Source organism: Amphiprion ocellaris, chromosome 20, assembly GCF_022539595.1.
Source record: "Amphiprion ocellaris isolate individual 3 ecotype Okinawa chromosome 20, ASM2253959v1, whole genome shotgun sequence".
NCBI classification, from domain to species: Eukaryota; Metazoa; Chordata; class Actinopteri; family Pomacentridae; genus Amphiprion; species Amphiprion ocellaris.
The window spans coordinates 18,144,883-18,172,472 of NC_072785.1; the positions used below are offsets into that span (position 1 = coordinate 18,144,883).

The following is a 27,590-nucleotide window of genomic DNA, read 5'->3' on the forward strand; positions in this document are numbered from 1 at the left end:
GTATATGTGTATTTATTTCTTTTCTTTTAGTTAAAGTAATCTGTGTTTAGTACTACAAATGCATAGTGCAAAGAAACAGTATTAACCCCCACTGGAGTTTTTTCCCCTTTAACTGCTTTTCAAAATTAAGTCATTGTCAGTAAGTCTTTTTTTTTTTTTTTTTAAAAAGACTCTTTCGTGTCAAAGTGAGAACTATAAATTCATACATTCAGGTAAGTATTTAGTTGATGCACTGTTGGCTGCAATTACAGCATTGAGCTTATGTGAATGGTTCTTGACTAGCCTTGCACAAATTTACCCCACTCTTCTTTGCAAAACTGCTCAGGCTCTGTCAAGTTGTACAGGGATCATAAGTGAACAGCCTTTAAGTCCAGCTACAAATTTTCAATCGGATTGTACCTTGTCTGTGAAACATTTCTGCGTATCTTTGGCTGCTTGCTTCAGGTCATTTTCTTACTGAAAAACAAGTCTTTTCCTAAGTTTTCTTGCAGACTGCATCAGGTTCTGTCCACGATTCCCCTATACTTTGCTGCATTCATTTTACCCTCTACCTTTACAGACCTTCCTGTTGAGAACAATCCCCACATCATGATACTGCCACCACCGTGCTTTACGGTGGGGATGTGTGGATGTGTGTTTGTGATGATGTGCAGTGTTTGGTGTCTATCAAACATAGCATTGAGTTTAAAGGCCAAAAAGCTCAATTTTGGTCTCATTAGACCAAGGAACCTTCTTAAAGTTGACTTCAGAGTCTCTCACAAACTGCAGATGAGAATTAATATGAGTTTTTTTTCAACAGTGGCTTTACATTTGCCACCCTCCCATAAAGTTTTGACTGGTAAAGAACAGGCGACGGTTCTTGTACACGATCTTAGTTCCTGAAGCTTGTATCTGTTTTCACTTGGACATAAAAGCTGACTCAATGTTAAAAAGCATTAAAGAGGTGAAAACGTCCAAAGGGTGACTACGTTTTACTAGCACTGTGTGAAGAGGCTGTTGATTTACTGTCATACTCAAAAAAAGAAAGAAAAATATCTCAAATTTCAACAGAAAGAGTTGATGTGCAGCTTCCTATTAAAGTCTTTATTTGATCTTTTCTGACAGATAAGTCAAAATCACTGATTTACCACATCACGGTAGGTCAGCTTCACAGCATTGCTGATTTGGTCAGCAATTTTAAACAGGATTAGAAATATTCAATTTAAAAGCAGGGCAGGCAAAACAGGACATTAGAAAAAAAGCAATTGGATGACCGTTAAAAAATTATACAAAAAATACTTTGTAAGGCAATATTATTTTTACATTAAGACTTATTAAGAAAGGCACAGTAATATCAGATTCTTGTGAATTGGAGGAGATTCCTCCGGTGTAGTGTTCCAAAATATACACAAGTAGTTAATACAAGACTCCATGGGTTGTGTTTGTCAGTTCTGGGGGTTTGGAGAAGTGAAATGTGTACATTCAGCATTCTAATGGAAGAATTTGTCAATAGGACAACTCTCTCTTTCAAAAAGTGTTGCGACAGCAGGTAGATAAACCGTTCCATGATTTACTCATTACCAGCCTTCTGGGAAAAGCCAATCAATTGTTTACAGATGTCAAAACACCAAACAAAAACAGCACCAGCAGATGAGCTTGAGGCGCTTTCAGTTATTGCTTCATCACATTTCAGCTCAGTGGAGAATGAAGGGAAATGTTGATACAATGAGAGAGAAATGAAAACAGAAGGTCTATTTTACCAGCTATGAAATGTTAACGCCAACTCCTGTGTCAGACTGACACGTACCGTCTAACTACCTTCCTCCGACACCACACGGTGCTGCGACCTTTTTTTCCTTTTTAGAAGAGCCCATTGACCTGTTCTGTCTCAGGGTCCAGGTCAATATCATAGAAACAAGGTCGAGTGGGCAAGCCAGGAATTGTTGGCATCTAGAATAAACAGAGAGAAAAAGAAAGAAGTTATCATTAAAACATACAAGAAAAACTCTGGTTATACTCAACATACTTGAAGCGCAGGTAACGAAGCTGAAACAGTTGCTTCATCAACAGACAAATAAATAATCTGCAGAAATTATGACTATTGATTAAAAGTCTTGCTACTACACTTGCTGTGTCATATATTGATTTAAAAAAAGCATTTTGAGTTAGAGAATCTTATTCAAACAAAGCAGGCATCCACTTATTTTCTGGGAAACACTGACAGGCATTTTTCTACTTTTTACACTTAATAATTTATGTAAAAAATAATAGTAAAAGAAAAAATAACTACAAGTATATCCTTGGTAGGATGCTTGGCTTGATAATAGCAATAGTAGGTGGACCTTCAGAAAACAGCTGGTGATGAGAATGGATTTGAAATAGAATGCCAGTGTTTCAGTACATGTTCAACTTTCCTCAGTGCAAAATGAATCCCTATATGTGGGTTACTCTGCTGATGGACCTAGTGAACATCCAGGGCTTCATTCAACACACGAAGTCAGATGTCAAGAGGTGAGGTCACACCAAACACATCAGTAATGTAATTCCATAGTATTCACACATTCTCATACACTAATGAACATATGTAGGAATACAAATGTTTGCTACTATGCTGGGAATGTGACCCCCTGGTATACAAACAATGAAACAGAGACACAGAAAACAGGCCATATCTGAATCTACGCTTAAATCATTAGGGTGCATTTTAAGGTAAAACGTGTATCTGCATTCTCATAGCAGCATTTTGGAATCATCATGTCAGTGCCACAGAAAGCCAAATTGGAAATAGAATGACTGCCATCTACACACCTTGAAACAAATAATTTAGGATCAGCACGACATGTAGCACTTTTATGTTCACCGATTCTGAATCTCTAAATACTGGGTTCCACATCTGGTGCAAACAAAAAGGCAGACAACAATGCTAGCGTTGCACGTCATCACTTTTTTGATTGTGCACTTTTTCTTTTGGTCACAATTATGGACCTTTTAACTATCAGAACATGCAGATAAACTGAAAGACAAAGTTAATACTTTGTTTCACAGTTCAGAGTAGAAGCTGTCATCTGATCATGAATACATTCAGCATTGTGTGATGTTGTATATGAATGAATGGACAGTTGAGCACAAAAAGTCACCAGCCCTTTCTTTGTTTGTCTTTAGTCGTATATTGCTCTATAGTAAGAACAAATCTGAGTGTCTCACACAGAAATGTGTACTTTGTGATGTGGTTTTATGGTGCAAAGCAGTGCAAAGTCACACTGATGCTTTTCAGATGTGAATCTGTGATTGTGGAAAGGAGAGTCGCTGCTTGTTCAGCATAAATGTGAGCTTACCGTGCCAACCAGTGGGTACAAGAAGCCAGCGCCCACACTGGCTCGGATGTCTCTGATTGGCACGACGAACCCGGTGGGAACGCCCTTCTTGTCTGCTTCATGAGAAAGCGACAGGTGGGTCTTTGCCATACAGATTGGAAGATTGCCAAAACCCTGAGGGGAGACGCAAAAAGGATTATCAAAGGATTCTTTATCCAGTTATGAGGACCTCAGCAGACAGCAGGAGCCAACAAACAGGCCTGAAAAGACAGGAACAAAACAACTCTGCAGCATGCTGACCTGTTTGGTGTAGAGCTCCACCTTGTGTTGGGCCTCTGGGAGGAGCTCGATATCATCTGCTCCGTAGATCTTCTGAGCGATTATTCGAATCTTATCAGCAATAGGGAGCTAAAGCACAATTAAAGAGATGCACAGACATTTTTAAGCCGTCCTTCAATAGAATGTAGGATTTCAACAATAAGAAAATGCCAGAGTGATGGACTGCAACAATCACATCTCATACCTCTAACTCATAGAGGAACTTGAAGTTGCTGGGAGCATCACTGGCCTTCTGGACAGCCTGACCAAGAGCCATCGCACCGGCTCCACCCTCGGCCCAGTGGGAGCATCGAACGGCATCGAAGGCTCCGCCATCTTTGGCCATGCTGCAAACCAAGTCCAGCTCGGCCTCAGTGTCTGTCCTGCAAGAAAATACTGATTAAAGCAGCTTTGGAACCTATATACATGGTTATATAAATCACTTTAGTCATCTTTGTACTTTTCAATCCTCATTCATCACTTACTTGAAAGCATTGACAGCCACCACCACAGGCACGCCAAAGTGCTTCGCATTTTCTATCTGCTTCCTCATGTTGCTGCAGCCATTCCTCAGTAGGTCAAGGTTCTACATGAAAGGTATCACACATATTAATCAAAGAAGCTCAGACAAAGCTTTAAAACTTGAAAACTTGCTTTCTACATGATAAACCCTCTAAACCACAAAACTAGGTGGGTTTGAAGGCTGCGTTATCTTTAAAAACATCAACAAAAATACCAAAATGACAGTATTTATCAGAGGAAGAAACGGTAAGCACAGAAAGAATTATGGATTTCCAACTTTCAATCATTATATTTCATCAAAATCGCTTTGTTCTGTAGATGTCATTTATAAATCTGCTAAAAATAAATCATTTGCAACAACCTAATGCTGTACAAAAAAAATAAAATAAAACATTGCACTCCATGGCGTAACCGTGAAGCCAGAACTTTTCGGCTGAAGTGGGCTGAACTTCACGCAGCGTTTATACAAAGTGGAGAGAAAATAGTATGGAAACAAAACAAAAAAATAAGTAGTAAAATATCTATAGCATCTAGAATCTCCTTTAGTTTTTTTCTGTTTTTAATGATTTATGGCATTATAACTGTGGCAAACTGCACAGGAGACAGGTTTGAGTTCACTCTCCTACCAACTGTTGTGCTGTTTTCTATAGAGATGCAGGACTTTTTATTGCAGCGAAAAAATTGCCTTCAATGAGTAAAAATGTAACAAAAGCATAAAATATCTAGAAATTGTGGAGTTCAAAGGGTTATCCCAGTGAGCAGACATATTTATCTGCAGCTCATTGAAAGATTAACATAAACTGAAGATCACATTTTGATCAGCTGCTCTTTTGTCTTACCTCCTCCACATATTCTTTAGGCAGCGGCATCCCAGCAGTGACCTGAACAAAAGAAATAGGATAAATCATTTATTAAACCTCAGTAAATCATAAATCAGTAATAACTATCTGGATTGTTTTCTCTAAACTTGTTCATGTTTCATGGTTGTCAGGAAGCTAATTATGATGGTGGTGAAACATCATTCTGTGTTCGGGAAATACAGCATCTCACAAAAGTGAGTACACCCCTCACATTTCTGCAAATATTTAATTACATCTTTTCATGGGACAGCACTGAAGAAATGACACTTTGACACAATGTAAAGTAGTCAGTGTACAGCTTGTATAACCGTGTAAAGTTACTGTCCCCTCAAAATAACTCAACACACAGCCATTATTGTTTAAACTGCTCGAAACAAAAGTGAGTACACTCCTCTATGTTGTCATGGAGGAGTGGAAGAAGATTCCAAACACAACCTGCGATACTCTGGTGAACTCCATGCTCAAGAGGGTTAAGGCAGTGCTGGAAAATAACGGTGGCCACACAAAATATTGACACATTGAGTCCAATTTGGACATTTTCACTTAGGAGAGTTGCCAGCGGTTTAGACATTAATGGCTGTGTGTTGAGTTATTTTGAGGGACAGTAAATTTACACTGTTATACAAGCTTTACACTCACTACTTTACATTGTATCAGTGTCATTTCTTCAGTATTATCCCATGAAAAGAAATAATTAAATATTTGCAGAAATTTGAGGGGTGTCCTCACTTTTGTGAGATACTGTATATACTGCAAATGTGTGATGCTGTTGTGTTCAGGATTCAGATTTGAGAAATGTGTCCCTGTAAAATTAAACACAAATGCAATTTTTAAAAAAAGTCACTTCAGTATTTCATTTGTAATTGGGAAGTTTAGGGAAACCCTACAGTTGGTCCTCCTCCGTGCATCTTCAGGGCTCGAACAGTGGCCACCAGCACCACCACATGAGGCCTCAGGCCTGAGTAGCGGCACTTGATATTGAAGAACTTCTCCATGCCAATGTCAGCTCCAAAACCAGCCTCTGTCACTATTGGACACAATTCCGAGGTGTTGTAAGATCAGAAATAATAATGTCAGAATCACAACTTTAAGGAATACTGAGTAAAATCATTCTGTGACATAATATCAACTACTGCTTGTAGAATCAACACATACAATATAAGCCATGCCTTTACTGAGGCTCTGCAGGTCAGGCTTGAAAAAATCTGTGAAAACATGCTGAGATAGAGCCTATTTCTTATTACCACTTACCTACGAAGCCGTCAGGTCCAACCAGCTTCAAAGCAATCTTATCAGCCAGGATGGAGGAGTTTCCATGGGCGATGTTGGCGAAGGGGCCGGCGTGGACAAACACAGGGGTTCCCTGCAGATTCAGATGATTCACAGGTTACAAAACCCATAATGCAAGGCTATGTCATCACTCACAAAATCAAGTTTGAGTCATACAAGATTTAGCAAAGAAAACGGGCCCACTTGAAAATAAGCAGCAAGGACATTATCCATTCAAGGACAGAACACATTCATAATCAAGGTCTCAGTGTATGAGAACTGTGTAGGTTAGCGTGAGCACCCACCTCTAACGTCTGCATCAGGTTTGGCTTGATGGCATCTTTCATCAGCACAGTTAGAGCACCACTCACACCCTGCAGAGAAAAACATCACTTTACAGGGACCTTGCTTCCTCAGGAATTATATAAAAGTACAGCTATAAGCAAGACTCCAGCGCACTGACCAGATCCTCGGTGGTGATGGGCTGTCCGCTGCGGCTGGTGGCTACGACCATCTTGGCCAGACGCTGTCGCATGTCCTCCAGGCTGCTGGTGAGGGCGAGCACTGCCATGATTTCGCTGGCCACAGTGATGTCAAACTGAGCCTGGAGGACAAATAATGATCAACAACAGTGCAGACAAGTGAAGCAGAAGGATAACTAAGTGTTGCTAGAAACTCCTCAGAGTTCGATCTTTCTCTGCTTTGCAATCCAATGTCTGAATTGATTTTGTGTCATATTATATGTAAACAGAGCTTCATTTAAATGCTACATTACTGTCTGCAACTGTAGATTTATTTTTACTAAACTGGGAAATGTATGATGTTTCATATAAACAAATATTTTTACCTCTCTTGTGTATCCCTTTTCAGTTGGCGCCTGGCCGATAGTGATCTTCCTCAGGAATCGATCATTGGTGTCCAACACTGAAAAGAAACACCAACAGCACATTTATCGTGGGGCAGGATTCGATACGCTGACAGCAGACCTCCGTAAAAAGTAAAAAGTGAGTTATGTGGACTAAGAGACATGTCAGATATTTATACCTCTCTGCCAGGTTACAGAGCTTGGGTCAATGTCCAAGCGGGCAAAACGAGTGATCTCTTCTTCAGTGAGAGTGGAAGGATCAGTCTTGTCAATGCCCAGTTTCTAAACAAAAAAACAACAACATCAGTGTCAGATGTGCTCTCTACTGAGGACTGTAATTTAATTCAAAACTTAGAAATGTGTCATATGACTTCATACTTTCAGTCTGTGGATCTGGATGGGGGAGAACTTCCTCTGTCCTCCACTGAGTGGGACCAAGCGGTTATACAGAGCCTAAAGTATGCACACAGAGCGGAAGACAATGAAATTCCCACTTGACAAAACATGCCCAACTTTAGTCAGAAACAGCTGCAAAAGGGAAAGGGAAAAACTTCAGGCTCTATAGATAAGAGAAACTCAAAATACAATAACTATCCTTAACCCTGTAAGAAGGCATGGGCGAGATTTAAAAACATTTTTACTTTCGCCTCACTAAAACTGTCCATTAGAGAGTAAACACCATCATTATAAAAATTAATCAGTGACACTGATGTTATTTAGCCTATTATCAAAATTCTTAACTGCAGTTTTACAGAAGTTGATGCAAGAGAAATGAAGCAGATAGTCGTGCTGGGTGATCTCTTCAGTGAATGTACCACATTTGGAAACCTTGAAAACATGGTACGGGCTGTATTTCTTTTCAGATACAGATTGGTCCAGGTACCAGGACTTTAATTAACTTTAAGACAGCATTTTTTATCCACTATTCACAGAAGGAAAGCCCCACCTTGTCCGATTGTGTGGCCTCATGGAACATGCGGGCGTCTACAGCAGCAGCCACCAAGTTGTTGGCAGCAGTGATGGCGTGAATGTCTCCAGTGAGGTGAAGGTTAAACTAAAATACATTTAAAAAACAGACACATTAATTACATGCATTGTTGTGTTTCTATATTAACAGCACAGTTTCTGACATCAAACGAGCAGTGCAGCACTACCTCTTCCATTGGAATGACTTGAGAGTATCCACCTCCTGCAGCACCACCTGGCGGCCAAAGACAAAACTACAGATATATGTACCAGTGCAGGACTGTATGTGCAACTTATCAATGAGTGTACACTCTTCCGAACCTTTAATGCCAAACGTTGGTCCCTGAGAAGGCTGTCGGACACAAGCAAACACATTGAGCTTCATGTGGGCTCCCAGGGCCTGGACCAGGCCGATGGTGGTGGTGCTCTTACCCTCTCCCAGAGGAGTAGGGGTAATACTGCAGACAGAGACTCTTGTCAGTACTGCAAATGTGCCTTAAAAGTTATCTTCAATTGCAAAAGACAATAAAGTTCATCTTTGACGGACATATTAATATGTGTAAAATTAAAGCAAAAGTTTGACCGAATTGTGAATTAATGTTTTCCAGCTCATTGTAATTGAATTGAATAGTTAGTAAAAAAGACGGTAATGTTTTAAAACATGACATAGGTTTGGGAAACGCTAAAAACACACCCGGTGACCACCACATATTTGCCGTCTGGCTGGGATTGCAGCCGTTTGATAATATTCAGCTGGACTTTGGCCTTAGTCTTGCCGTAGAGCTCCACCTCATCAGACAGCAGGCCCACCTCCTTGGCTAGACGGTCGATGGGTTTGGGGACGCAGGAGCGAGAAACGACAATGTCACTGTTGGTGACACAAAGAAAACACGGACGCACAAAAAATGAATCACTTTTTCATCCGAGGAAAGGAGGACACAGCAAGGTGATGAAGATTAATGGGAGGAAAACCTTGGCACCGGCTTCTGGAGATTGAGTTTGGTGTATGAGATGTCCCACTTTCCTGGCTGATGGGTTTCCAGGAAACGCTTTGCACTCAGCACTGTATTCTAGACACATGACAAACATAGACATGATCATTCTTTTAAATTCCAGCTTATATGAAGCTTGTATAACACCTAACCGACAACTAGAACACCAATAGAAAATCTAATTTAAGATTGTTAAACTGTAATAAAATTTTAATTACTGCAAAAATCTGATTTAATCCTGAATTAGAAAACTGAGGATAAAACGAAAATCTCACTAAATAACGCCAATGAAGCTGGTCTGATAAATACATTAGTAGTTGATCGATACGGTTTTGAAAGGGCCAATACAGAATATTAGTAATCAAAGACCAATAACTGATATGTTTTACATCTATTAAACAGAACTTTAGGCTATTTTTCATTGCTATTATTCATTTATTGGATCTTAGTACTTTATTCTTAAGTATTTTATGTGGCATCTGATCTCTGTCCTTTTTACTGTCCTATTTTCTTCTGTATTTGCTATTTTTAGATGTTGACAGTGCACTTTGAGCTTCTTGCACCTCTTTCCAACGTGGTTTTATATTGCAAATGGCAAATAAACTGAACTGAACTGGTGTGTAACCAATCAGATAACTCTCCGTGGCTAGAACATTGCTTGAGACCAGAGAGAGAGTAGAGAGACGCCTGCATCAGAGACATCCATCCATCCACCATCTATATACCACTTGATCCTCATTAGGGTCGTGGAGGGCTGCAGCTTTTCCCAGCTGACTTGAGGCAAAGGCAGGGGACACCATGGACAAGTCACCAGTCTATCACAGGACTACACAGAAAGACAACCAAGCACTCTCACAGTCATACCTACGAGCAATTTAGAATCCCCAATTAACCTCAGCATATTTTTGGACTGTGGGAGGAAGTTGGAGTACCCAGAGAAAACCCACGCATGCATAGGCAGAAAGATCCCAGGTCCAGCACATGAACTGGGGATCTTCTAGCTGCAAGGCAACAGTGCTAACCACTTGGTCACTCTGCAGCCCACGTCAGAGACAATGTAGTGCATTTTTGATTTAAGTTATTCTGTCTGTAATTGAGGGCTGCACAGTGGCTTGGTGGTTGGTACTTTGGCCTTGCAGCTAGAAGATCCCCGGTTTGCATCCCGGCCTTCCCGGTATCCTTCTGCATGGAGTTTACATGTTCTTCCTGTGCATGCGTGGGTTTTCTCCAGGTACTCCGGCTTCCTCTCACAGTCCAAAAACATGCTCAGGATAATTGGTGATTCTAAATTGTCAATAGGTGTGATTGTTTGTCTGTATATGTAGCCCTGTGATAGACTGGTGACCTGTTCAGGGTGTCCCCTGCCTTCACCCTAAGTCAGCTGGGATAGACTCCAGCCCCCAGCGACCCGAATGAGGATTAAACGGTGTATAGATAATGGATGGATGGATGGATGTCTGTAATTAGTCTTAAAAATGGCGATACTGATAATGTAAAAATTCTGTTTGATCTAAACATCAGCTAGACCCCTATACAAAGGTAGCAAACACTTAATTCAAAGTCTATTAACTTGACCTCATGCATAAGTGTAGTTTAACTTTACAGATGGGCCTTACCGCCATCAGCATGGCCACAGTCATGGGTCCCACCCCACCAGGAACAGGAGTAATGAAGCCAGCCTGCTCCTTGGCCGAGGCATAATGGACGTCACCCACCACCCTCTTTCCATTGGCTTTAGTGTCATCTGAAAGGGAGATTATTTGGAGGTAAAAAACAGACAACTACCCCTGACTACTACTAATTAACTTAAAGCAAACTGCAAGGCACCACGACTACAGTAATACCTAGAATGTGATTGATGCCACAGTCAATAACCACCGCTCCCTTCTTGATCCACTCTCCTTTCACCATCTCTGCTTTTCCAATACCCACAACCAGGATGTCTGCTTTGCCCACCTGCACAGAAACAGAGAATGGTATTAGTGAAAGTTTAATGAAGAAGAAAACACTACTGATCACAATGATGGTCTCATGAGTCCACAGTAAATTTCAGAATCTGACAAGGAAATTATGTTACTGTTTATGTCACATAATGGCAGCAGAGACCTGTAATTCATACTGCTCCATCAGTAAATAATTGTTTATAGTTTTAGATAAGACCCAGCAGGTCAGAATAAGAGTGGCATTTAGCTAACACACAAAACATTTCATTACATTCTTAATGTAATGAGCTGAGAAAAAGTTAAATTTGCCACCCTGTTTTGAAACAGCAGCTCATGGCATGTCCAAATGACAATGTAATGAGTGTCTAAAATTACCCTCAACTCATCAGGAAAGCTTATTTAATGCTCTGTTTGCATCAGTGTGCAACAGCTAGTGACCATCATCATATCTGAGATTACTGTTTTACCTCTCCGGCAAGATCAGCGGTTTTAGAGTGGCAGGTGGTGACGGTGGCGTGGCTCCACAGCAGCAGGTCATGCATCGGTGCACCAACAATCTTACTGCGGCCGATCACCACAGCCCTTTTACCGGCCACAGATACACCTGCAGAGAGTCGATTCACTCAGGTCACACATTGTCACAGCACAAATTCATTTATTTTGTTTCAAGGTTTTTAAATGCGTTTACCAGTTTGTCTGATCAGCTCCATGCAGCCGTTGGGCGTGCACGGGATGAAGCAGTCGCCCAGGTCCCCACGAGACAGCTTTCCTGCATTTATGCTGGTCAGTCTGTCAAAGGATCAGAAATCACAGGTCTTTGTAAGCTAACAAAAGCATTCAAATTATATTTTTCTGGAGCAAATGAATTTAGGCAAGCCTGTCATTTGATTTGTGTGTTCTTACCCGTCTACGTCCTTCTCTGGAGCCACAGCATTTGTGACCTTCTCTGTGTCGATCTTATGGACTGAGTCTAAAGGCAGCTGCACGATGAGGCCGTGGACAGATGAGTTCTCGTTGACCTCTCTGATACTGTGAAGAACCTGCAGGCAGAGAAACAGCCTTCACACTCTTTGATGCTTCCAGTTACTACGTCAACCATACTGACCCTGTTATATCAAACCAAATTCCAAACTTTTCACATATCTTTACTGCACTGAAAACCATCTATCAGCTATTATATGAGTTTAACGACATCTGCAGTGAAATGTAAGGAATGTCTTACGCAGCGTGTTTGCATGTGTGCAGATAACTGGGTCATTCCAGCATTGGAGGACATTTTATGTCCCACCCATCAAATTTCAAATAATCCACGTATAAAATACTAAAACATGCAGTTGTTGTGTAAATGTACATGTCCTGAACCCAAATCTATAAAATCTGTTTTAAAATATTTTTAAAAATATCAAATAAGTGTGGAGTTCCACCTAAAATGCTATTTTTCTTTTGTCTCACCCCCAGATGACGAAATAGAATCTCCAAAAGAACAGTTAAAATGAAATTTAAATCTCCCTTTTTTGGGCATCATGTTTTTCATTTATGTCTCTTGTAACTGTGGGAACATTTTTTTAATCAACATAATATTTTAAATAATAATTATCTTGCATGGAACGTGTGTCCCACAATAACCCTGTTACCATAACCATTTTAGAAGAAGAAAACAGTAAATCACATGATACACTGGAATTAACATCATCACACAGTTTTCCAAAAGAATGGATAGAGCAAAGTTATGTCCTCGCTTCTATTTTTCATAACACTGTCAGCCTTGACTGAATGTCTCACTCTACCTCATGCAACCCTGTTATACATATTTTCAGGATAAGACAAATTCTTTTGACTTTTTTCTTTGCTGTTTTCCATCAGTAAGTTTGTCCTCTTGGTCAGCAGTAACAGCTAGCTAAACATCTAGCTTCTACTGCTGAGAAAAAGCTAACATTAGCATGGATTAGCAACCCTGTTACTATGATTAGAGTAGGGTTAGCAAACAACAAATAAAACATGGAGTAAAAAATTTACCATTGATGTGTAAGCTGAGCCAATCAAGCCTTTGATAGTTTATTATCTATTATTGATCAATATGGAGCAGAAAACTGTAAAAGAGAAGGTCTATTCTTCAAAAAATTTTGAAGCCCAAATGTCCTCCAATTTTGGAATGAGCCAACTAAAAGACCAGTCTACACTAATGTTTCTAATCCATTCTTACCTCCTCTTCTGTTGCAGTCTTGGGAAGTCTCATATGTGTTGCATTTATTCCAATCTGCAAACCAAAACAAAGAGTTTAGACTGGAAGTAACAGTTAATTGAAACAAGGTACAGTATAAATGTGGAGTGCAGACTCTCTGTAAATTCCCTAAATATCAAAAAATGATTTTATTTACCTCTGCTGCTGCTTTCAGCTTCATGCTGATGTACAGATTTGAATCATCGCGGTCTCCAACCTACAGCGACACATAGTATCATCATGTATGAAGTAGCAAGTCCTCTTCGATACACAAAACACACGCAAAGTTCATCTAAAACAATATTCACACACTGTATCCATGCAGAAGCACACAATGACACAAGGTCAAGGACACACAAAGGACCCAAATCCTTACCTGCCAACCATCTTCAAAGAAAGGCCGTGAGAAAGCACGTGTCAAAACTAGCCACTAAAAGTATGTTTTCTTTCACCCACACAGAAAGAATTCTTCAGTTTACCTGTAAAACCACTAGACCTGGTCTGAAGTTGGAATCCTTAAGTTTCATCTGCTCCACATCCTTCCTCAGACGCTCCCTCACCTGCCTGAGAAAACGAGACAACAAAGGAGTTTTTCATCTCTGTGCAGTGTCAGGTGAACTATTATTCATGCAGCATTACAGTTAGAAGGATTTAGTACTACAAGGCCAAACCATCCCCATTCCTTAAAATGGTTGGAGGTTTTATAACCAAACACATGCCATCTGGCATTCTGGGTGTGAACCTGGTAATAATTTTCCAATCTGAGTAATCAACCCTGGCGGCAAAGCCAGAAAGTCAATTCAGAAGAATGGCTCTTATTATTTATTCTTATCTTTATTCGCTTAGTGGCCTGATGACTTTGAATCGCTCCGACACTTTGTGCTGACATAAGCTGCTACTGAGGCAAAGATTGGGCAAAGTCAACTGAACCAATCAAAGACAGACAATCGAAACAGCAGCAGTAAGACGTTTACTGGACTTTAGCTTATGGCACATAAATCTCTTTGAGACCTGCCAAGTTTGTCTAGATGAAGCTAAATTCTGATTGTATTTCTTTTATATTATTTCCTCATCTCTAATCTGTTTTATTCATCTCATCTACTGTCAACAAATTCACTTTAAAAAGCTCAGAAGACAGACTGATGATTGTGCTGAATATTCTGACCTATGAAACAAATTTATTCTGAAACACAGTCTCTTTGTGCATCATGTGATCTTCATCAGGAGTGACGATGAAGTATACTGTGAGGCAATGCAGGGACAAAGATTTAAGCTACCTCAGTGTTTCCGTGCAAAATGTGTTTTCGAACAGACACTAAAAAGTTTTTTGTCCAAAATACTGTGAGCTCTGAAAGTCTTGATCCAATCAGTGGATGATCTTAATCTCTTCAAGATCAATGTACACTCATCAGGCTCAGGGAGGTAACATCTTTTTAAAGGATATTTTGTAGCATGTTAAATAGCATCTTGCAAATAATAACACATAAAGCATACTTATGAAACTTTGCTCATCAGGTGCTGTATTGTACAAATGGTCTGCACTTTGTTGCTTTTTATTTTTTCCATCAGAACATTCCTATACTTCACAACAAACTGAATCAAAATCCAAATCCTTATCATGGTGAAGGCAGATAGAACTGCCTCTGGTCACTAATCAACCAGGGCAATATTCCTATAAACACAGGACGCTCACACAATATACAATCACTTGTTCAGCACAACTATAGGCTTGTCAGGATTCAGAGATAATGAATGTAAATCCTTCCACTACAGAGGCAGCAGATCTGTCAAGAGACTGCGCAGACTGTTCAGGCTGCACAGAATAATTTGACTAATGAGGAAGGTGAGGGTCAGTTAACAGGTTGCATTCTGTCATGTCTTGTGACAGGCACATGCACATAAATGTTCTGCACCAAACTATTAGTTACATTCATTCCAAGTTTGCAAATTGTGCACAAAGATTATGCAGGATTTTTTAAGGTTATTTTGTTGTCTCTAAGTCTCATGAATGGGGTTTTGTTGGCCTCTCCACTTGGGTCACTGGACCAACAGGACAAAGATCACATCACAGCCTCTTACATAATACTAAAGGACTCGCAACCATTCATTCAAAAGGAGTCCTAAGTAATCTGTTATCACTAAATTATAAATTTGACAGTCACATGAGTTAATTTAGTGTCAACACATTCACACTGACCTACATTACAATCAGGAAGCAAATATCTCCTGCAGAAAGACTCCACTTTGATTCATTCCTCGGTTATGTTATGCACAGTTAGCATCATGTGCAAGCAGTTCAAGCTAAGTTATGAAACCGCGAGTTAGCGGTTAAGTTGCTGTAACTCAGCTAGTTAGCTGCGTAATTAGCTAGACACGTTTCGTCAGGCTGGTTGTACCTCTTTGGCAGTCTGTGTATTTACATTAGATAAAATGTGTTACTTACGCTGACACCTCTTTCCCACTTATGATTTGAGCCGACATTTTTGGTTCGATGTTAGTCCGGGTTGTAAGACGATGGTGTGTCCTGCACGCTTGCTGCCTAACGTGGTGTGGCGACAAGGTGGTGACTACTTGCAAAACTTGAGTTCACTCAAAAGGGAGCTGAAGATAAGAACGCAGTGTCCATTCAGAAATCGAGCACTACCGCTGAAAATCTGCGTCTTCACTTTGAGGAATAGCGTCGAACGTAGCGCGTCACTATAGAAGGGCGGGGTCAATCATAAACTGTCAACTTGAACAACCAATCATTTGCCTGTATTGACATTCTCGCGGAATTCATTGACCAATAACTTTTGTAGTAGTGCTGCACCGCCCCATTAAGTTCAGAAAGAGGGCGGAACTACAGAAACGTAGTTAGGTTGAGAACCAGCAGAGGGCAGCACTGTATGTACACAGAGCTTGCGTGAACATCGGCACAAAACAGGAGCAGTGTTTATAAAGGCCCATCTTGGCGTCAATTAGAGAGCGTTTGGCCCCCAGTAAAAGTGTCAGTGTGTAGCTATTCTCTAGAAGGTGCTAGACAACAGCATAAGGCTACTTATTTACCCGGCTTCAAGTCCGACGTGAGACATGAAGAGATACCGAGGGCGATGGAGAGTAGATTCTGTGTTTTGAACGACACCGAAGATCTCCAAACGCGAATTTTAAACACTGAGAACAATCTCCACTTCGAAAGGTGAGTTCATTCCAGCTGCTAATTTGTTAAGTTAGTGGGCTGTCGGGCTCCGGTTTGTTATGCATTGCAGGATTATTAACGTGTATATGAACAGACGTTGTGCACGTACTTGTTGAAGTGGGAGCTTCTCAGAATGATCCAAACACTCCTCCTCATCCATTGTCAACCGCCTTCAGCTAACTCGTATACATCTGTCTCTTCAGGTCTAAGACACTGTTTGAGGAAATTCGTGCCTCCATAAACAACAACGACGAAGAGGATCGCTCTTTCTGGAGGCCTGTACTGCCATGGGGTGGCGTCTTTACCATCAAGGCAGGACGGAAGGCCATATCCTGCACACCTCTCTACGTGAAAATCCACCTGAAGAACACCTGCACCATCGATGGCTTCCTCATGATCCTGTATGTGATCCTGCGGGACAACCAGGGCTTTCGCAGGGAATTGTCTGTCTTCCTGGGCAAGCAGTTCGTGGAGTATTTCCTCTACCTGATGGACTCCTGTGACTACACCACGGTGAAGATGCTGTGGATCTGGGACAGAATGTCCAAGAGACAGTACCGATCTGAGATCCACCAGGCAGCGTTGGAGATAGACCTGTTTGGCAATGAGCATGAGAACTTCACAGAGAATCTGGAGAACCTGATGTCCACCATGCAAGAGAGTCTGTGCACCAACTGGAGCTGTCCGTCCCGCTTCCAGGATTTCATCAAGACCACCATCAGCATCAGGTATGCTGCACAAGATGAACTTGGTGCAACTTTTCCCCTCTTATATCCCATTAAAACTAGCAGCTTTTCTGTGTGTCAAGACCAGAGCTGTTTATCAACTGTATCTCAGTTTTGTAGGGTGTTAAATGTCTAAAAATATCAAATTTTCCCTCCAGTCCTCCACATGAGCTGCCTCACAGAGACCCAATTCAGTCAGCAGTGGATGAGTTCTTCTGCCCCAAGCTCCTCCTCTGCTCAGAACTGGGGTAAGACACAGGGAGGAGTGTTCTTCCATTTCTGTGCAGTGTTATTGTGCTTGCTTGACAAACCGAACATCTTCCTAACAGGTGTGATGGCCTTCGGGAGTTCTCTCAGAGGGTTTTCTGCCACGGACCCCCACCCTTTGTTATTCTCAACATGCAGCAGTGGAAGTCAGAAGAGCTGTCCTACGTCCCCTACCACCTGGCTCTCTGTCAGCACAGGTATGCAGCATCCACAGATGTTCTCACTGGTGTGATGTGAAGTAGCATCTGTTAGCCACATAGTGGTGCAAGCTGCAATCAAATGCATTTCCACTGCATTATTGTAACTCTGCCAGAGGGCCATGTTTACAGTAATTAGGCAGAGATATAAAAATGGTCATAAAGAGGCCAGAAACAATAGTAATACTCATAGTTTTTTGGAAATTATGTATATTCCATAGCCAAATAACAGATTCATCTCTGTTATTTTCTTGATTGATCAGATAGATAGATAGATAGATAGATAGATAGATAGATAGATAGATAGATAGATAGATAGATAGATAGATAGATAGATAGATAGATAGCTTTATTGTCTGTTCCAAGTAAAAACAGAAATTCATCTTTTGTCACGGCTGTAAGACAAAGTTTAAAAACCACACTCAAACATTGAAAGCACCCTCACCACGTTAAAACACAGTACAATAAATAAAAAACAAGTAAAGTGCATAAAATTAACAAAAAACACTAAAAACACTGTGCAGTCTATTTTGAGTTATTAAGAGCAGATATTGCAGAGGGGATGAAATATTTTTTGTAGATGTTTAGTTTACTTGTTAGTTGTTTGGTCCATAAATTGTCTAAAAATGTTTAAAAAAGGTAAAAAGAAACTACATCCTCAAATGTCTTGTTTTGTGTGCCACTCAAAAAATATTCAAGTTACTGTTCTACAGGAGAAAAGAAAACAAGAAAAATCTTCTAATTTAAAAATCTGTAATCAAAGGACTTTGACATTTTTTTCTTTAAAAATTCCTTAAATCGATTATCAAAATAGTTTTTAGCAATTCATTTAACATTAACTGAATAATCGTTTCACATCCAATGCACAGCTTGGTTTACCTGTGAGCTCTTTGGCTTGATACCAAATCATTGAATGTAATCTGAAGGATATGCAAAGTCAGAAACAGCATGTGTGAAGCCACTGAAATGCATCCTGTTTCACTGTTACAGAAAGAATCTTAGCTGCTGTGTCTCATTTGTACAAGTGGGGAAAGAGATACACAGCTCAGGCAGAGAAACGGAGTTGGTTGTCTAAGTAGTAAGAGATTAAAGCAGGGTCACTGGCTCCTCATCAGTAAAGGAAACAAAAGCTAACTTTAGAAACACTCCTCAGCTGAAAGAGACCAGATTGAAAAAGGCTAATTAAAGCTCAGCCTACTGTAAAAAAAAAAAAAAAAATTAGCTTCTTGCTGCAGGGTTTGCAGGAGGAAGTTGTAGAACATTCTTAATATGTGCTGCTGCAGTAGTAGCTGAGCTGTATTAAGTTGCATTTTTCCATATTCAGTTTACTTGTATGTTGATGCATTTTCAATTCACAAGCATTTATGTCACATGTAGCCCTGGGTTCTCCTACACCTTTGTACCTAGATGAAAGATCAAACTGTTGTTTACACTCTTCAGAGCAAATGGCCTTTTCCTCAACAGGTATCTACTAGAGGGCGCCACACTCTTCAACAAAGAGGAACATCACTATTCTGCAGCCTTCCAGATAGACGGCTGTTGGATGCACTATGACGGCCTGAGGAGTGATAATCTGATCCTGTTACACAAGCCTCCAGAGCTCCTGCTGCTGTCCTCGCTGGTCTACATCCGCGCTTCTGACAAGTGAACTTGTTTTGTCACAGGTGGACTTACAGTACAGATGAGATGAAGTCACACCAAGCACAAGAGTGAATGCAACCATCCTTACTTTGACCATTGAGTCACAACCCCCGTTATAGCATTACATTGCTGTAACTGCATCATTAGAACTTTAATTCATTCCTGCCTTGTGTATGCTTCCGCTGTCAGCTGTTAGACTGAATGACAAATGCTTCATTTCACTTGAGTGCTTGCAGAGAGCTTTCTGTACAAAAAGAAAAGGACTGACTTATTTTGGGGTGTGCTTGGAATCCAAGAATATAATGGACTATAATAGTTCCGGGCTGATATACATAAATGACGCTACCAGTGATCGTATACGTTTGCGGTCACCTTCTATGAAACAGGCTCATGGTTTTGCAGTTGGTTGTGCATTTGCGTTAAAGTAGCAAGGTTTAAATGGATGTTTGGAGTTGACATTGACAGTACATCACCTTTCAAGTAAAAGTATACACCAATCAGCCACAACATTTGAACCACCTGCCAGGATGCGATGTCTGGCACTGGGAGGCAAGCCTTTAGGGTCTTTGCAGGGTAAGGCCTCCATAGATAGGGCTTGTTTCTTCCTTTTTGTTTATTAAATTGTGATCTGGCTTGCTTGAAGGCTAAGTCAACACCTTGGGCTCTTTGTCGTGTTCCTTGAGCTGTTCCTGAGCAGTTTTTGCGGTGTGGTACTGTGCGTGATCCTGCTGGGGGAGGCCATTGCAGTCAGAGTGTCATTACCATGTGCACGGGGTTCGGAACAGTGGTGACAGCCATATGAACGCCAAGAGGTTTTCCAGCAGAACTTCGATGTTATTCACCTGTCAGTGGTTTGTAATATTGTGGCTAATCACCGTCACTTTACATTTATGCATATCAGCCCTTTCTTAAAATGAAACTGGTGCTTTTCCTTATTTACACTGTGGTCTGAGATAAAGAAGCAACCAAACGAGGTCAAGGCAAATGTAAGGTTCTTACATCTTGTTTTGGATGTTTAAATTGGCAGGAGAGAATTTAATACAATGAGTCGATGTTAATATACAAATTCTCAAATGATATAAATGTTAAAGGCAATCGGAAATTTAGTGGGTTTTCTGACACTAAAAGCATAATTATTACCTGTTTCGCTTCCTTGGCACAAAGCGTGTACATAATTATGAATAAAGTTCATGCATTTTAACACTTAAGCCACTGAATACGCCAACAAATTTATTTTGTAAAAGAATTACTGTTAATCACACAGTGCCTCTGCCAAGCAAAGTTTGTGAAACTGAATTCTGTTGAGCGTTAATTTTTTATGGCTGTTTTCTATGCAGACACTGTCTTTAAAGTGCAAATACAGATATTTTGGAATACCCCTGTATGGATTTATTTTGTCGTATGTATGCATGGGTTTAACAAGAGAGGCAGAAAAGCAGACGGTACCTTTTAAGGCAGGCATTTATTTTAAACTGGGTACAACTGCACCACACAAACAGACTAAAATGTATGTAAAATGTTTTCAATCAAACATGATAAAATGTGAAAAGCTACTGTTTTTACATCTAATGTTATCTTGTACTTCCAGTATTAATCCACAGGATATAAAATTCAAGATCGTCACCTTACTCCAGACACACAATGGGAAATGTAAAAGAAGCAGAGTGGTCATTTTGGCTAACATTGACATCAGTTTCAAAGGATTTTTTTCTCTCAGACACGAACAAAGCGGCAGCCCATTGCAGACCAGGTGTTAGTCATCCATCTGCTTTCTTTGTACAAGCACTTTGGTGAGAGTGGTGGCAAAACATGACATTGGTTAGGCCGTAATAAAAATGCGTACAAACTCAATTTTTAACATCCCTTCTTTTTGCAGATTCACGTTTGCAGATTTTCATCAGCCTCTCTCCAAAACTCATTAAAGTAGTAGTTAGTATACACTGCAGAAATCACAACATTGTACATAACATCGATGCTAGATGAATCATGGCGGCAGCACATAATTACGCCTGCGTGATTTGTGCTGTGGCTGTGGTAAAGTGATTAAAAAAAATCTATTACAATTGACAGAAAGTAGGTTACAGAACATAAACAGACGACACAAATTATAAATACAAAAATAGTCCTTCATGTCATTTTAAAATAAAATGACATTTTGCAGAAATACAAATTGGGTGTGTGTAACTTTTAAAATAAAACAGATTCAAAGGAAAAGTACTCATTGTGATGCAATCCACAACAGACAAAGTTTCTGACAATCCGACTAATTTGAGAGGCAAATGTCATTTAAGTTCTCATCTGAAGTTTAGTGTCGGCAAGGGCAAAGTGAAAGAGCACATCTGTATAGTGTTTACCAGACTTGTGAAGAACAGCGAAATTATTTTAAGGTGTATATTTCTAATGTGAGAAATCCATTTGATTTGGCCTAATTAAACATATGCCTTGTACAAATGAACCAGCATGCACAACAAAATTGCAACACAGAATGCCTGGTAGGTTGAGGAAAAGTCAATGGTACCATGTGATGTTTGATTAGATGTCCACATTACCAGCCAACAGTGTGAATCGACAGACATGCCACGTGGAGTTCTGTTACAGCAATATGAGATGCCTTGGCTTTTCAAAGAGACAAACACAAAACATATTCATCCACAGAGGAAACAGAAGTCTTATTGCATTTTCTAAATGCCATTAAATCAAAAACATATGTACATATTACAATATGTATCAAATAGTTTGGTAAGTGCAATGCAGAGCTGGGTTAAAGTTTCCACTTACGTGCAAACATCAGTGCACAAAGCAACTCAAACTTGACTAGAACGTGAACAGTGACACAACCAAGCCATCTCCTAGTCAAGTGCCCCCTCTATTGTGCATTGCTTGAAGTGTCAACTGAGCCCGCGGCTGCAGAGTGACGCCGATTCTGATTCCTCTCCCTGTACATAGGACTGGTGACAGTGGCAACTTGGCCTGAGTTGGCTAGCACAGCCCTTGGTGCTTTATCATCCATCTCCATACAACCACATGGAAGAATGTAATGCTGGCATCCTTATCGCTATTAGTGATAAGGATGAGGAGAAAATATTTCAACTGTGGCACACAAGGAAAGTTATTTCTAGTGCTCAGTGTTAAGGGTGGGAAAAAAAAGTTTTGGCACTTCACATGAAGCTGTGAACAGAGTACTTAAAACCTGAGCTTGCAAGCAAGACCTGGCCACATGAGGATCACATTTGGTGGCAGTTTAGCAAGCACAAAGAGCACGTGTCAGAGCCAATCATGGGCAGAAAAAGTCTCGTTCGTAGCCAAGGGAGTGACAGTATACTGGAAACAGACACTGACAATGCATGCTCATATCCTGCAACAGGGCTAATATGACGGAAGGGAACCATTAACTACAGTACAGTTTAAATAACAGAAAAGAAAAATCAAAAGGAAACAGTGCTAAACTTCAGGCTTTTAGGAAACAGGAGGATAGGAGTTTGTGGTTGTCCAACCACAGGCTTCCCTTTCAGTAGAACTTTATTTTATTGCATGGTTAGGGGCCATTCAGATTTTATGCATTTAAATGCACATAAAGTAAATAACTAACATTTAATGCAACAATGTAGCAGAGGCCAAACAGAGGTTGAACTAACTGTGTGAGGCAACACAGACAAACAGCTGAATCCTGAATCCTAAATATAGCACCAGTTAGTATTGTGTAGAGACCAAGAGGTGAAAAGAGGGCCAAGGTCGATTTCAACTATTGTGAAGAGTAGCAAGTGCAGGACCTGACCTTAGAACGATGTAACAGAAGCTAGAACATGGTGATTTTTTTTTAAAATGGCTCTGAGGATGAAGCAGAGACTAGTAGCAAATACTCTCAGGAGAATTCGTCATTCACCTCTGCAGTGACCATGGGAATCAAACTATACACGCATTCACACAAACACTAGTGACCCAGTGCAGAAAAACATTTACAGGCAATGCACTAGAGGATATATTCATATCTATATATTTCATTTAAACTATTTACATGAGAGAGAGAGAGAAAGGCAGCCCTTTTTGAGAAAATATAAAGATTCCAACTTTTCTCTTTTTTCAGAAGCACTGATTTGGATGCAGAACTCTTGCGTCGTTGAGCCCGAGCATCGATTCTGCACGCAGACACATAACAAAACAAACAGTCCTATCTGACATGCACGTACCCCTTGAGCATACACACAAACATACACGCTACATGGCTAACAACCACATATTCATACAAATACACAAGCAAACTGCAGTGTTCTACAAAATTTGAACACATAGTTCTGGTTGCAGCAGGGAAACTAAAAAAAAACAAAAAGGATTTCAGTTTTTAACATAATTAATGACATGAAGGAGAACAAAAAAAACAATGTCTGCAAACATGACAGAGAATTTTGAAACACGAATGACCAGATTTTTCCCACAATCCTCTGGGACATGGCTCAAAGTCCTCATTGTGGTCCAGCAGCAGTAGAGCGGTAATTTCTGTGCCCAAACAACAGCTTTCCAAACGTCTTCCACTCTTGTCCACAGAACCTTCCAGCTCTTCCTCATCTCTGAAGCCATGACGGTGGTCTCCCTCTAGCCAGCTGGCTAGCCCGGCCCATCCATCCATCCATCCATCCATCCATCCATCCATCCATCCATCCATCCATCCATCCATCCATCCATCCAGCAAGCTCTCTGATGTCCACGCAGGTGTGCAGCTATGCTCATCTGCACTTGGAGGATGAATGTGGGGAAGGAGGAGAAGACAACAAAAAAGAAAAGTCTTTGTGTCTAAAGTTCTTTTTACTGGGTCCAAGCTGGGTGGGCCATGGGTCAAAGGGCAGTCAGACCAAAGTTACACCGGCAATACATCATGCCGCTCGAGTCCAACCAGCTGTCTGAGATGGGGTCATAGCGTTGGACAGTGTTCAGGTAGGACGACCCGGAGTGACCTCCTACCACGTAGAGGTAGTTGTCCACAATGGCAGAGCCCACACCTGCAAGGCAACGATGCCATAGTCATATGCGAGTATTTAAAAACACTCACCACTTCCTAGATGCAAAAATTACAAAAAAAGGTTTAATTAGGGACATATATTGAGGTATAAACTCACCAGTGCGGGGCTCGTTCATTGGCCGGCAAGCTGTCCACTGGTTCTGATGGGGATCATACCTCTCAATGCTGGACAGGTGGGACACTCCGTTGTGTCCACCCACCACAAATATGAAACCGAGCATGACGCCAACCCCGAAGTTGATCCTCTTATCTGCCATGGGGGCTACCATTTCCCAGGCATCCTTGCTGGGGTCGTACCGCTCCACGCTGTGTGTAGCAGATGCAGAACAATTAGCAAAGCAAACACAATGGTTTAAAAGGATAATTTCACCCAGATCTCACACAATGCGTTACATACCGAGCTATGCACCTATGTTTGGATTTATAGGCCTTGGTTTTGAAATGACTATTTCTTAAACTATCACAGTAGCATCCATAATGATAGCCAAACCGTAGAGCATAAAAGGTACATTTACATTATATTTCCAGTACAGGAATACTTTTTCCATCTTCCATTCACTTCAACTAAAGCCAGAAGGACAAATTCAAGTGTGTGTTTTTCATTTTCCTAGTATCTCCAGCAAGCGTTTAACAACTCACAGGTCAGAGTTCAGCTTTGTTCAACCTGGATGTACTCAGTAGTCAGATAATGGAAACACTGCTATTTGTTACATGTAAGGTCTTTCTCCAGTTTGTGAATTCACCATTATCACACTAACAAATATCTCTCTCATATTGTTTAAAAAATTACCATTTCTGTGATCCATATTTGTAACCTGCCATAGAAATATGATACTGAATACTGTGAGGAGAAATTCTTATTGATAGAAATGTCATGTGACCTTTACTCTTATGTAAAAAAAAAAAAAAAAAAAAAAAAGTAACCTTATTTACATGCAGATATAATTTAGCAATATGCTACATAACTAAGCCAGTGTACTTGTCATAAACACTCCTTTTACGCTACAGGCAAGAAAAGTTCATTTCAGAAGGCCGGATCACATATGGAATTAGTTATGAGGGTGTAGTGAATTACTGAGTGTGACCAGAGTCAAATAAATCTCTAAAGGACACTGGAACACTGGCAAACAGAGTGTTTTGCAGTATGCAAGGACATACAAGTCATGGGGGGAAAAGAAACAAGAAAAACAGTCCCCAAAGATTCTCTGTCCAAACACATTCTCCTAAGGGGATTGGTGCGTCAAGGAAACAAGCAACAGGGACGCTGCTCTCTAGTGATCCACAGCAACAGAGCAGCATACAGGCAGGCACCGTCTCAATGAAACATCAGCAAACCACTTCTGTTATGACTGCTCTACACTCATTAACAGCCCTCTGGCCATTTTCTCAGCAACACTTGATATGTTTCACTTGATTGCCAGTTCTATTAAATAACTAGCAAGACCTTGAGAGAGAATGCCTGATTAGGAGGTCTAAAAGGGGTAGAAGCTTATCAGTGGGATCAAAAGCTATTTTTAAAATAAAAAGGTGTGGTACAGCGCCACAGCCTCATGTTACTGATGTTGAGTGTAACAAAAATAAGTGTAGTTGTATGTTTTTACCCTATTTGGCTTCCTGCACCCGTCTTCCCATTATAGAAACATCAATGGAAGAAGTTACAGTTGAAGAAAAAGAGCCATACCATGTCATACACTGAAACAAACTGCACAGCCACAATAGGTAATATGCTGAATGAGAAACAGTTCTTAACCTAATGGAACAGAAGTTGATGTGTCACTTTCTTTCAGTTTCATTAGATTGTTAGATAAACAGGAAGGATGCACTTCAATGATAAAACAACAAAGAACAAAACAATTCTGAGTGGTATTACCTGTTCATATGTGCTGGGCCATAGCCTCCAATAGCGTACACCATGCCATCCAGCACAGCAGTGGCAAAGCAGCTGCGAGACTTTGTCATGGGTGCCACAGGTTGCCACTCCTTCAACTTAGGGACGTATTTCTCCACTGACTGGAGGTAATACTGGCCGTCGTAGCCTCCCAGTGCGTACAGCTCTCCAGCCAGGACCACCACCCCGAGTGTGCTGCGACACTCAGCCATACGCTCCACTGAAGACCATGTGTTGCTTTCAGGGTCCCAACTCTCTACCGTGCTCTCGTGCCTCCGATAGCTAATGCCCTGTCTCATGTGTGTGGCAATGCCTCCCACCACGTATACTTTATGGTCCAGCACCGCCACTCCAAACTCATATCTGGGTACACTGAGAGGGGCAAGTCCTATCCACGAATCTGTCTGAGGGAAATACATTTCCATACTGAAAGAGAATGAGACAACAGCAAACACAGTAAGTTATTGGGTTTTCAACAATATAGAAGTTTAGAAAGTTGCCATTCCACAAGTGCATGCGATTTTTACGTACACATTAAAAGTATTACCTTTCCAGTGTAGCAAACAGTCCAGCCTTGCCTCCTACTGCAAGCAGCACTTTGGGGGCACACCTGGGCCGTGCTGACAACACAGTCTGATAGGACAGCCGGTGTTCAGGCATAAAATGATATTTGAGAGCCTCATTGAGCAGGTGCTTGCATGCATGGTCATCTCGTATAAGGTGGTTGGCTTCATATAGGCGAGTGAGGAATTTGACGCTGAGGAGTGGAAGGCGAACACAGTGCAGCAGCTGAGCCAGATGCTGCTGTCTCTCAGTTACATCGTATTTGATCCATGACTCCAGGGCGTAAAATACAGTCTCCTCTGTGACCACCTTAAGGCAGTCATTGGACACAATTTCATCCAACTCCGCCCTTGTCAGTTCAAAAAACTCCTCTGTCTGACAGACTTCCTCAAAGTTCTCACAGATGAACTTAGTTGCAGCCAGGCACAGGTCATGACAGCCATATGTCTCTGCAAAGCGGGAGATGCCTATACAGTTTCCGGCATCCAGCTGGCTCTCTAAGAAGGAACAGCACTCCTTAAGTACTAGCTTAACCTGGAGTAAGTTGGCAGCTGGTAGCAGAGATTCCACTGTTTCTTGGGAGATAAACACTGTCCCAGTGTAAGCATACTCAACGATGGCCTGGAAGAGAAAGAGGAAAAGTGTCACAATAAGCATGTTACAGCAGCTAATCGGTGTATCTAGTGTCTGGTGGCTCTAATCATACCTGCAAGGCTGTCTCATCGATGCACTGGAATTCCACCTCAGATGTCTCCTTCTCCGAAAGGTTACCCGTAAACATGGCCTTGAAGTAAGGACTGATGCTGGCCAGCACTACTTTGTGGGCATGGATCTTGGCATCACCCACACGCAGGACAATGTCACATAGTT

The 27,590-nt window shown here is 40.9% G+C and overlaps 3 protein-coding genes across 3 annotated transcripts in view; 1 reads left to right on the forward strand and 2 right to left on the reverse strand.

Moving 5' to 3' along the window:
* Window positions 1-1,062: 1,062 nt before the first annotated feature.
* On the reverse strand, window positions 1,063-15,913 carry mthfd1b (methylenetetrahydrofolate dehydrogenase (NADP+ dependent) 1b). Its single transcript, XM_023284397.3, has 27 exons — window positions 15,693-15,913; window positions 13,729-13,813; window positions 13,407-13,466; window positions 13,232-13,285; window positions 11,932-12,068; window positions 11,717-11,817; window positions 11,496-11,632; window positions 10,930-11,041; window positions 10,702-10,829; window positions 9,066-9,163; window positions 8,788-8,961; window positions 8,415-8,551; window positions 8,282-8,328; window positions 8,074-8,181; window positions 7,506-7,580; window positions 7,307-7,409; window positions 7,110-7,186; window positions 6,726-6,866; window positions 6,568-6,636; window positions 6,245-6,356; window positions 5,881-6,020; window positions 4,973-5,014; window positions 4,097-4,197; window positions 3,817-3,994; window positions 3,594-3,701; window positions 3,315-3,467; window positions 1,063-1,929 (listed from the first exon to the last, which is right to left on the reverse strand). The coding sequence occupies exons 1-27, from the start codon at window positions 15,728-15,730 to the stop codon at window positions 1,840-1,842; spliced, it is 2,805 nt and encodes a 934-aa protein (XP_023140165.2). The 5' UTR covers window positions 15,731-15,913; the 3' UTR covers window positions 1,063-1,839.
* Window positions 15,914-16,122: 209 nt separating this feature from the next.
* c20h14orf28 (chromosome 20 C14orf28 homolog) lies at window positions 16,123-20,630 on the forward strand. Its single transcript, XM_023284560.3, has 5 exons — window positions 16,123-16,424; window positions 16,628-17,152; window positions 17,308-17,397; window positions 17,479-17,613; window positions 19,078-20,630. The coding sequence occupies exons 1-5, from the start codon at window positions 16,339-16,341 to the stop codon at window positions 19,259-19,261; spliced, it is 1,020 nt and encodes a 339-aa protein (XP_023140328.1). The 5' UTR covers window positions 16,123-16,338; the 3' UTR covers window positions 19,262-20,630.
* A 67-nt stretch (window positions 20,631-20,697) lies between these two features.
* The window catches only part of LOC111578089 (kelch-like protein 28), an 8,046-nt gene continuing 1,153 nt past the window's right edge, over window positions 20,698-27,590 (reverse strand). Inside the window, exons 2-6 of the mRNA XM_023284691.3 lie at window positions 27,427-27,590; window positions 26,704-27,341; window positions 26,139-26,582; window positions 24,366-24,574; window positions 20,698-24,248 (exon numbers count right to left, since the gene is read on the reverse strand). The exon at window positions 27,427-27,590 is cut by the window's right edge and continues 97 nt beyond it. Coding sequence (XP_023140459.1) covers window positions 24,085-24,248; window positions 24,366-24,574; window positions 26,139-26,582; window positions 26,704-27,341; window positions 27,427-27,590 — 1,619 coding nt within the window. The 3' untranslated portion in view covers window positions 20,698-24,084. The remainder of the gene's footprint in view (window positions 24,249-24,365; window positions 24,575-26,138; window positions 26,583-26,703; window positions 27,342-27,426) is intronic.

Excerpts from the sequence above, each read along its gene's own strand:
- c20h14orf28 (XM_023284560.3), top strand. The coding sequence starts at position 16,339 with ATGGAGAGTAGATTCTGTGTTTTGAACGACACCGAAGATCTCCAAACG. Across the intron at positions 16,425-16,627 it reads AACAATCTCCACTTCGAAAG|GTCTAAGACACTGTTTGAGG; the intron begins GTGAGTTCATTC and ends CTGTCTCTTCAG. Across the intron at positions 17,614-19,077 it reads CTGGCTCTCTGTCAGCACAG|GTATCTACTAGAGGGCGCCA; the intron begins GTATGCAGCATC and ends TTTCCTCAACAG.
- mthfd1b (XM_023284397.3), bottom strand. The coding sequence starts at position 15,730 with ATGTCGGCTCAAATCATAAGTGGGAAAGAGGTGTCAGC. Across the intron at positions 8,552-8,787 it reads AAATATGTGGTGGTCACCGG|TATTACCCCTACTCCTCTGG; the intron begins GTGTGTTTTTAG and ends CTCTGTCTGCAG. Across the intron at positions 4,198-4,972 it reads CTAAAGAATATGTGGAGGAG|AACCTTGACCTACTGAGGAA; the intron begins GTAAGACAAAAG and ends CCTTTCATGTAG.